At 63.9% G+C, this 9,298-nt stretch overlaps 2 protein-coding genes across 8 annotated transcripts; both read left to right on the forward strand.

Moving 5' to 3' along the window:
- CASTOR1 (cytosolic arginine sensor for mTORC1 subunit 1) lies at nucleotides 1–5,432 on the forward strand (the record flags this gene model as incomplete). 5 transcript variants are annotated; one of them, XR_013776395.1, is made up of 9 exons in its annotated part: nucleotides 1–203; nucleotides 313–383; nucleotides 2,574–2,767; nucleotides 2,844–2,976; nucleotides 3,530–3,681; nucleotides 4,191–4,307; nucleotides 4,400–4,482; nucleotides 4,596–4,690; nucleotides 4,760–5,432. XR_013776395.1 is itself a non-coding variant. In XM_079322335.1 (9 exons), exons 1-9 carry the CDS (start codon nucleotides 91–93, stop codon nucleotides 4,823–4,825), a joined length of 996 nt encoding a protein of 331 aa, XP_079178461.1. In that variant the 5' UTR covers nucleotides 5–90. The 5 variants fall into 5 exon arrangements, 3 of the variants coding, with proteins under 3 accessions (XP_079178460.1, XP_079178461.1, XP_079178462.1); XR_013776396.1 differs by having other exon boundaries at nucleotides 4,194–4,307; XM_079322335.1 differs by having other exon boundaries at nucleotides 5–203; nucleotides 3,558–3,681.
- A 907-nt stretch (nucleotides 5,433–6,339) lies between these two features.
- Nucleotides 6,340–9,298, forward strand: LOC306810429 (uncharacterized protein). Of its 3 annotated transcripts, XM_079323018.1 has the most exons (5): nucleotides 6,340–6,444; nucleotides 6,492–7,843; nucleotides 8,549–8,685; nucleotides 8,796–9,011; nucleotides 9,120–9,298. In XM_079323018.1, the coding sequence occupies exons 2-5, from the start codon at nucleotides 7,807–7,809 to the stop codon at nucleotides 9,258–9,260; spliced, it is 531 nt and encodes a 176-aa protein (XP_079179144.1). In that variant the 5' UTR covers nucleotides 6,340–6,444; nucleotides 6,492–7,806; the 3' UTR covers nucleotides 9,261–9,298. The 3 variants fall into 3 exon arrangements, with proteins under 3 accessions (XP_079179144.1, XP_079179142.1, XP_079179143.1); XM_079323016.1 differs by having other exon boundaries at nucleotides 8,796–9,298; XM_079323017.1 differs by having other exon boundaries at nucleotides 6,346–6,479; nucleotides 6,520–7,843; nucleotides 8,796–9,298.

Raw genomic sequence — 9,298 nt, forward strand, 5'->3', positions numbered from 1 at the left:
ATGTGGGGCGGTTCCGGGGCGGTTCCGGGGCGGTCCCGTGTCCGCCCTTATAGCGGCGACGGCGGCAGCTCCCGGGGCGGCGCGGCCGCCATGGACCTGCACATCCTGGAGCACCGGGTGCGGGTGCTGAGCCTGGCCCGCCGCGGGCTCTGGCTCTACACCCACCCGCTGCTCAAGCTGCTCTTCCTGCCCCAGCGCTGCCGGTACCGGCCTTTCTCCCACCACCCTCCTCCTCCTCTTCTTCCCCCAACTCCCGGCCTCGGGAGACGGCGGCGGTTTTGGGATCAGCGCCACCAATTTCTTCTTCTTCAGGTGCAAGTTCTTCAGCCTGACGGAGACCCCCGAGGACTACACAGTCATGCTGGACGAGGAGGGCTTCAAAGGTACGGGGCCGTGTCCCTTGGCAGGGCGGGCACGGGCTGTGCGCGTCCCCAGCCACGCTGCACGCCTGGGCCGCAGGGAGCGAGTCCCGGCTTGTGCTTGGCTCCCTCGGAACGTGCCCATCCCGTCCCTGGGCGCCTGCGCCGAGGATGTGCCGGCTTGCCCGGACGGGCTCTCCCGGCGTGGCTGCCCTCGCTCCGAGCGCTGCTCCGGGCAGAGCTGCGGAGAGCCCGATGCCAGCACGGAGCCCGGGTGCTCCCGGCAGGGCGCAGGCACCTCCCGAGATGCCCGCGGGCAGCGCTCCAGGCTCTCGCAGTCCTCCTGTCATCATTCCCGTGTCCAGTTTCATCCCGTCCCTCCGCCCTGTGAGGGCCAGCTGGAGTTTTGGCAGCAGAGGGCAAAGCACAGGCCCAGCCAGGCTGGCAGGGGTGAGACCTGTCCGGCAGCAGGGTCCAGGTTTTGGGGTGTCCTGGGAAGGTTTGATCCCTTCCAAGCCAGTCCGTCTTCCAGGGATGTGCCATTTGGTGACGGCCCCGCCGCTGGTGACACGGCTCGTGCTGTGCATGGCCCTCACCGCGCTGCTCCGGCGGTACCGGCCCAACGGGCTGAGCCGGAGGGTCCGGGTCCCGGCCCGGCTGCCCACGCCCAAACCTTCCTGCCGAGGCCGCCCGCGGATCCTTGGCCGTGACCCAAGGAACAAGGGTCAGGGCTCCTGCCACGGCCACTCAGGGCCAGGTCCAGGCTCGCCTCCCTTTGCTGTGGAACGGGCCCGCGTCCCGGGCTCTGCCCGCTCCCAGAGCCAGAGCTGTTCCCCATGTATTGTTTTATTTCGGGGCCTGCGGACAAATATTCCTCGATCCCGAGGGGAGGGCGGGAAGTGCTGAACAATAGTGCTGTGAGCCTGCAGTGCTCTGTGAACCCCCCTCGGCTGAGGGGCTGCCAGTGTCCCCCCGCTGCCGGGATGGAAGGGGACCCCCAACAGAGGAGAGCTGCACCCCCTCTTCCCTTGGGGATCAGGATTGAGCCCTGGGCTGGGTGACAAAGGGACAGCGGGGTCCCCTTGCGTTCAGCCTCGCCCAGGGTGGTGTTGAAAAGCAATTAAACACTGAGCTCTGGGACAGATCCCCATGTCCCCGAGTCCCTGTCCCGCCCCTCTGTTCCCAGCGCTGAGCCCTGGGCTGGAGCCGAGGCTGTTCTGGCGCTTCCTGCACAGGAACAGGCGCTGGGAACACCCGCCGAGGATCCGGCCCCGCTCCCGCCCTGCCCGGGCCGAGTTCGGGAGCAGGGTGCACACAGAGCCTGGCTCGTGAAGGGGTCCCCTCAGTGGGTGCTGGACCCTTGCCCCGTGCCACCTCCCCTCCACCACTGCTGTGGTGAGTCTGGGGTCCCAGCTGGGCTTGGGCACTGGGTGCCCCCCAAAGGGCTGGGGGCTTGTGTGGACTCCCATGGGAACTGCTCCCACCTTTCCTGGATGGGAGGAGTGGATTGGAGACCTCCTGAGTCCCCTGGCCCATCCCTTGCTGGGAAGGAGAGCCCAGAGAGGAGGGAGCAGCCTGGCTGAGTCCTGGGGTGCCCCAGCAGTGCCAGCCCCTCTGCTGGGCAGGAGGGTGGGAGGCTGGAACAGCTGGCATATGCCCACTCTGCCAACACCAGCAGATTTTTGGGAAACACCTGTGGCCCTCTGCCAGCCTGGGCTCTCCCCACCAGGCTGGCACCAGGTGCTGGGACCCTCAGGACAGTGGGATGACCCTCTCCTTATTCCCTCCAGTGCCCCCTGTGCATCCCTGAGCATCCCTGATGGTGGGCACTGGGCTGGGGGCTCCTGGGGGGCAGAGGATGAGCTGGGCAGCCCCAGGGCCTGGTGGTGCTGTTTTTGGTGTGCAATGCCGACAGCCCAATGCACCCAGCCTGGGGTGCTGGCACGGGGAGGAAAGACACATCTGAATGTTTGGGGAAGCTGTAGCCTTGGCCCCCTTATCCCCATGACCAAATCCCTATGTAGAAGAGCTGAGCTCATTCCACCTGTGGATGGGATGACCAAATCAGTGTCCTCACACCCGGAGCTTACCCTGTGCTGGGTCACTCATCCCCAGGGGACAGTGTGACCCTGTGCCTGAGCTGGCACTGGCTCTGTGTCTGGCTGTGGCGAGCCCTGTGGAGCCACCTGCCTCAGTGTCCCTTGTCCCTCGCAGAGCTGCCGCCCTCCGAGTTCATGCAGGTGGCGGATTCCACGTGGCTGGTGCTCAGTGTGGTCTCCAACGGGCGGGAAGCCCCTGGCTGCCAGGCCACCGGCGTCACCAAGATCGCGCGGTCGGTCATCGCGCCGTTGGCTGAGCACCACGTCTCGGTGCTGATGCTCTCCACATACCAGACTGACTTCATCCTGGTGAGTGACGGGCACGGTAGCACCTGCTGGCTGTGCCCTGCAGGAGGGGTGGCAGTGACCCTGTGCCCTGGGGCAGGTGCGGGAGCGGGACCTGCCCGTGGTGATCCACACGCTGGCTGGAGAGTTCGACATCTACAGGGAGGAGAGTGGCGAGTGTGTCCCTGTCACCTGCGATGATGTGAGCAACGGCTTCCTCAAGCCCAAGCCACGTGAGTGACACTGGGCTCTGTGTCCCCTCAGGCTGCCCAGTTCTACCCAGATGCTTCAGCTACAGCTGGTGGTAGCCATGTCCTTGAGGGACCTCCAGGGCCACCCTGAGGGACCTCCATGGCCACCCTGTCATCCCAGGGCCACCCAGTTCCCACCATGATGATCCAGTTCCCACCAGTGGAACCCACATCTTTGGGGGACCCCCAAGGCCACCCTGTCCCAGAGCCATCCAGTCCCTGCCAAGATGCTGCTCCCATGGATGGTTCCCATATCCTGGGGACCCCCCATGGTCACCCTGTCCCCAGGACCACCCTAGTCCCTGCCAAGGTGCTCCTGCTCCCATCAGTGGTACATACATATTTGGGGTACCCGCCAATATGTGGAGATGCCCATCTGGGGCCACCCAGGGCCACCCAGTCCCCACAGAGATGTCACAGCTGCCACCGGTGGTACCCACATCCTTTGGGCCGGGCCACCCCTCTGCTCCCGACGAGGCTGTGGGCGCGGTGGCCACAGGGTGGCACTGCGGGACTGTCCCCGAGCTGTCCCCAGGCCTGATGTGCGGCCGTTCCCCTGCCAGCCGCCAGCCCCACGCTGCACCCGGTGCAGAGCCCCCAGACCCGCTTCTGTGTCCTGACGGTGGCCCCCGACACGCTGCCTGCCATCGCCACCATGCTCATCGACGTCCTCTTCTACTCCCACGGGTGAGTCCTGGGGATGGGGACAGGGAGGTGGCTTCTTGCCTGGTGCCACCTGAACTGCAGTGACATTGGTCCCAGTGGATTTTCAGACTCTGGGTGTGTTTTCCAAACTGGTTTTGCCTTCCCGGGAGCTACACTGTGAGGGGTGGGAACCCCGAGGTGACACAAGGGACAAAGCCACTATTGTACCAAATCCCAGGGGGTGTGGTTTGGAAAAGGCAGTGGGGATGGTGCTGGGGGATGAAATTCTCCTGACTGGGTCCTCCCATGTCCCTTGAGATGGAGTCCATTCTGGTGGCATGCTCCTGCTCCAGAATGACTCTGGTCTTTTGAGAATTCCCCAAAACCTTGTGTCTGTCACCTGTGAGCTGCAGATCCTGTGGGGACCACCTGCTCCTGTCCCCTCTCTCCCCCCTACAGCACCCCAGCATGATGCTTAGACACCCAGAGCCAGCACCAAGCCCTTCTCCTCCCCATTTAGGGTTGTAACCCCTCCCTGTGTCCCCTCTCAGCAGCCCCCCGTGGGATGCAGCCACCAGCAGCCAGGACCTCGACTCCATCACCTTCTTCTCCTTCTCGCTCATCGAGGGCTACATCTCCATCGTGATGGATGCTGAGACCCAGAAGCGGTAGGTGCCATCCTGAGGCTGTCTGTCCCTGGGTCTGAGCACTCAGAGGTGACACTGAGCTCAAGGGGTGACACTTGCCTTCATCCCCTCAGCTTCCCCAGTGACCTCCTGCTGACCAGCTCCACAGGGGAGCTGTGGCGGATGGTGCGGATCGGGGGGCAGCCCCTCGGCTTCGGTGAGTGTCACCATGCTGGCGTGTCCCCTCCTGTGCCACTGCCACCCAGGGGGTGCTCTGCTGTCCCCATGTGTCCCCATGGCAGTGACCCCAGCCCCCCTTTGTCCCCCCAGACGAGTGTGGCATCGTGGCGCAGATCGCGGAGCCGCTGGCGGCCGCCGACATCTCGGCCTATTACATCAGCACCTTCAACTTCGACCACGCCTTGGTGAGCCCTGCCCCTCCCCCTGGCAGCCCTGGGGTGTCCCCTGGGGCTGACACCCCCTGTGCCCCGCAGGTCCCCGAGGAGGGCATCGCTGAGGTCATCCAGCTGCTGCAGCAGCGGCAGGAGAGTGGCAGATAGCGCCGACCATCCCACACTGACTGTCCAGCGTGGTGTGTCCCCTCCTCCCCACCCACAGTCATTAATTTTTCATTTTAATGATCCTCCAGCACAGGAGAGAGCTGGGTACAGCATGGCTCCCTCTGTGCTGGGGAGGTGGTGGCTTTGGGGACGTGGTGGCCTCGTGCCACAGGAGAGGGTCAGTCCCTGTGTGCCATCCTCTCCCTCTAGCCCGGCCTGTGCGGGGTGGGTGGCCCAGGGCAGAGTGGGTGTGTCCAGGTGGAGGGGACACAGGGGGGCGGGGAGGGGACATGCCAAAGAGCAGTGATGTGCCACTGTGGTGCTGTAGGGGACAGCCTGGGAACTATGGGATGTGTCCCCTTGGGAAGGGAGGGGTGGCCACCATGTTCAGGGACACCCCTGGACAAGCCCATGGAGGGGAGAGCATTCTTGGATCTGGGGTTACCCCTGGCACCCCAAAAACCTCCAAGGGAACAGTGGGAGAGCTCTGGTTCTCCACCAGCCCTGGCTGTCACCTGTCGTCAAGGGGTGACAGTGGCACCCAGCCCCTCACAAGTTGTATTTTCACATAGTTTTTGATAAGTCAATAAAATTCTTATTATTTTTATATCTGTGTAGCCTAGGGAGGTTGACCAGAGCTGGTCCCTGTGTTGGTGGCAGGGGCTGGGATGGGACAGAGGGACAGAGTCCCACTGTGAGGTGACTGGGACATGGCAAATTTCTCTGCTTTGTATTTTGGGTGAAAAAATGGGTTAAAGCTGCAGCCCCCAGGTAATCACTGGCCCTGAGGAAACCCATGCCCACATTTATGCCCTCTCCCTGCCCCACAGTGGGCCAGACTGGGGAGGAACTGAGGTATGAGCTTGACCCCAGACCTGGGGCTGTCCCTGTCATGCTACCACTGGCTCCCCATGTGTCCCCACATCCTATTCCCTTGCTGGCAGCATGGCATCCTGTGACAAAGTGGGATGCACTTTGGGGTGGGGGCTGTGCCCTCCTGGGGGTGGTGCAGCCATTGGGTGCCCCCAGAGCATTCATGGTCCTCAGCCAGACCCAGCACCAGCATGGAGGGAACCTCTGCTCCCATCCTGTCCCCAAAATGTGTCCCCTGCTCTCCTGCATTCCGGGAAAGACTGTGCCCCTGTCCTGGCACGTCCACGTCAGCCCCACACACTTGAAGCCACCAGCTTCCTGCCACTTTCCTGTGGCTCATTCCTGTGTCATGGGACACTAGTGACGTGCTCCTGGCGATGAAGAAATTGCCACTGGCCCATGTGGTCACCAGCGCTATTTCTGTCCCTGCTGGGTGTTGCACAGTCCTGGCCACCACTGCAGTGTCCTGCTGGCCCAGCCCAGGGGGTGACAGTGCCATGTGAGGGGCCAGGGCCACCTGTGACTAGGGGAGAGCTGAGGGTGGGACCCTGATCACCCTCGGGGCGGGGCATGGATGGATGGATGGATAAGAATGGAACAGGAGGAAGGGATGGATGGATGGATGGATGGATGGATGGATGGATGGATGGATGGATGGATGGATGGATGGATGGATGGATGGATGGTTCATCATAGGGATAGACAGGTTAATGCACAGCTGAACACGTGGAGGAATTTTTGAATGGGTACACCGATGATGGATGGTTGGATGGATGGATAAGTGGATAGACAGGTGGATGGATTTACAGATGGATGGACAGCCTTTCTAGGCTGAGGGATGGATAAACTACTGTGGAACGAGTGAGATCTCGTCCTGGTTCCTCCACCTCTCCAGGCCTGTTCTGGGCACAGCCCTGCCCACCCCGACCCCATGGAACCCACCCCAGCTGCCACCTCTGCCGGGGAGGCCCCGGGAGGAGGAGTCGTCAGCAGCAGCTGGTGGAGGAAGCAGACCGTGCAGGTCGTGGCGCGGCCGGGGCAGGGAAATTTTGGGAAAAGAAAGCACTTTGTGAGTCACTGCTGCATCCTTCCTCCTGGAAGGAGCTGTTAATTTCTGGGTCGTCTCCCAGCGTCACAGCCGAACTCTCCAAATGCGTGAATTCGGCGAGGGTCACCAAAATCAACGGGATTGCGCCACACCTCGAAATGCTGATCGGGTACTTTCATGGCTAAGGAACGGGGAAAACCCTGTCGGTGCCGGGCTGTGCCTGCCAGGAAGGGGAGCCCAGGGGGACAGGGGTGACAAGGGGCACTGCCCTGGGTGCTGCTGACGGTGCTGAGCCCCAGGGCTCTCCCAGGGCAGTGTTGCACAAGGGGCAGCGCTGCCTTGGGCAACACCGGCCCTCGGTGCTTCCGTGGGTGCTGCTGCTCAGAGAGGCTAAGCCTGGTGTCCTCCACTTGGTTCAGCACCCACATTTGTCCCCAGAGGTGCGGGTGGGTGTGAGCAGGGGGACAGAACAATCCCCAGAGCATCAGGCAGTGCCGGGGTGCCCTGCCCTTCCCCCACTTCCCCCTCCCTCCTTGCCTGGGTAGATTTTTGCCTCTCACAACTGGATTTGGGATGCGAAGCACCCCGTGGTGGCACATGGGTGACATCCCTGTCCCCGCTGCCAGCCGCCGCTGCCCTCTTTTGCATTGTAGTTTCGGGGCAGCCGGCGCCGGTTTCAGTTCAGTGTTGGGTGCTGTGCGGAGACATCAGCGTGATTCAAAAAGTCTCTTTCCCAAGAAGCCAGGACTGGAGGGTGCTGCCGGATCCGGGAGGAGCAGTGGGACCGCAGCCTCCCAGGCTGTACCCACCGGGACTCCCTCGAGGAACTGACTCGAAGAACATCCCCATCATCCCGTCCGCCCCGTTTCCTCCCTGCTCTGTCACCCTGTTCATTGGCCCCCGGGGCATGGCTTCACTTCTCCTTGCCTTCCGCCTGGGTGCCTCCTTCGGAGAAGGGGGTGTCTCGGGTACGCTTTAAAAGCCGAACTTCCCCCTCGCCGAGCACTTAAGGAAGTGTCTTGCGCGCCCGGCAGCGCGGGGCGGACACCCTGCCCCGGCCATGCGGTGCGACGGGCGGCCCTGGGGCGTGCTGGCAGGTACGTGTGTGCCCGTGTCCACGTGTCCACGTGTCCCCGTGTCCCCGTGTCCCCTCTCGCTCGCCCCGACCGCGGAGCGAAGCGCAGGGAGCGCGGCCGAGGGGCCCCCAGGGCGCTGGAGTCAGCAGTGCCGGGGCAGGTGGCACCGGGGGTGTCCCACGGCAGTGTCGCCTCCCTCGGGCATTGGCGGGGACGGGGACATTGCTCGCTGTGGCACATGGGGAGCACTGGAATAGGCAGCCTGGGAGAGAGGGGATGCTGGGAGAGGTGGGCAGGAGGGGACAGTCTGGGGACCAATGCAGAAGGTCAGGGGTCAGCTTGTCCAAAGGGGCAAAGGCTGTGTCACCCCAGTGCCATATCCAAGATCCTGTACGTGACAGCGGCGCTGAGACAGTGACTGGGCAGAGCTGGATAGCGGGACTGGGCCCGGCCGGGATTGTCGCTGCTGTCCCCTCCTTAGCGCTGACCCGCGCTGGCAGGGGGAGCTGCTGTGGTTGGTCTGCTTATCCTGACTGTTCCACAGCACCTCCAGCATCTTATCCTCCTCCCCGCCGGGTGCCCAGCAGGTTTTTGGCGCAGGGGCTGGGTCACCCCTGGAGCGGGGACAGGGGCTGTGGGGCAGGAAGCATTCCTGGTGACCCTGTGAGAGAGGGCTGTGTCCCTGAGCCCAGCGATGCCCCAATGGCCCCTTCTCTTCCTCCCTAGCTGTCGCCAAAGGGCTCCTCATCCTCTGGGCAGTGCCGGGCCAGGGGGGCAGGTCCCCGCTGGCCCCCACCGTTCAGCAGACCCAGGCGCTGGTGAGGCTCATGGCCGAGGACGCGCAGGAACTCTTCACCTTCTACGTGAGTCCCCTTCCCCAGGACGAGGGGTCACGCCTGTCCCCTCCTCAGGGCAGCTGGGGGCGGTCCCCGAGCTGCTTCCACGTACCTGATCCCCTCCAATCTCTGGGCAGGAGAGGGAGCAGCACCTGGCCATCGACAACATCTGCCGCACCAACAATGCCCCCGAGTGGCTGCAGAGGTCGGCGAAGGGGCCCTGGGGGCTGCGGAGGCTGCGGAGGCCCATGATCCACATGGACCAGGCGCTGCAGGGCATCATCGAGTTCCAGCGCAACCTCCACCACCCCGAGGCCGAAATCCTTCGCCGCTTGAGCAGGACCCGCCGTAAGGTGCGAGCGCTCCTCAACAACCTGGCGGGGCTGTTCCCGACCCCCAACCCCCGCCCCGGCCGCCGGCCCCTCCCCAGCCCCGCGACATCCCTCGACATCTTCCGACAGAAGCTGCAGGGGTGCCAGATCCTCTGGAGCTACGCCCGCTTCATGGCCGAGCGCAGCGTCGAGCTGAGCGCCGGGAGCCGCCGGACGCGCCGGGAGAAGGGGAGATCGCAGCGGGGGTCACGGCTGCCTGCGCGCCCCTAGGCAGCCCCGCAGCCCCGGAGATCCCGTCTGCATCTCCA

This window comes from Erithacus rubecula, assembly GCF_903797595.1.
Source record: "Erithacus rubecula genome assembly, chromosome: 19".
NCBI classification, from domain to species: Eukaryota; Metazoa; Chordata; class Aves; order Passeriformes; family Muscicapidae; genus Erithacus; species Erithacus rubecula.

Coding starts and splice junctions, on each gene's coding strand:
- LOC306810429 (XM_079323016.1), top strand. CDS start 7,807: ATGCGGTGCGACGGGCGGCCCTGGGGCGTGCTGGCAG. Junction 7,844..8,548: donor GCCCTGGGGCGTGCTGGCAG/GTACGTGTGTGC, acceptor CTTCCTCCCTAG/CTGTCGCCAAAGGGCTCCTC. Junction 8,686..8,795: donor AGGAACTCTTCACCTTCTAC/GTGAGTCCCCTT, acceptor ATCTCTGGGCAG/GAGAGGGAGCAGCACCTGGC.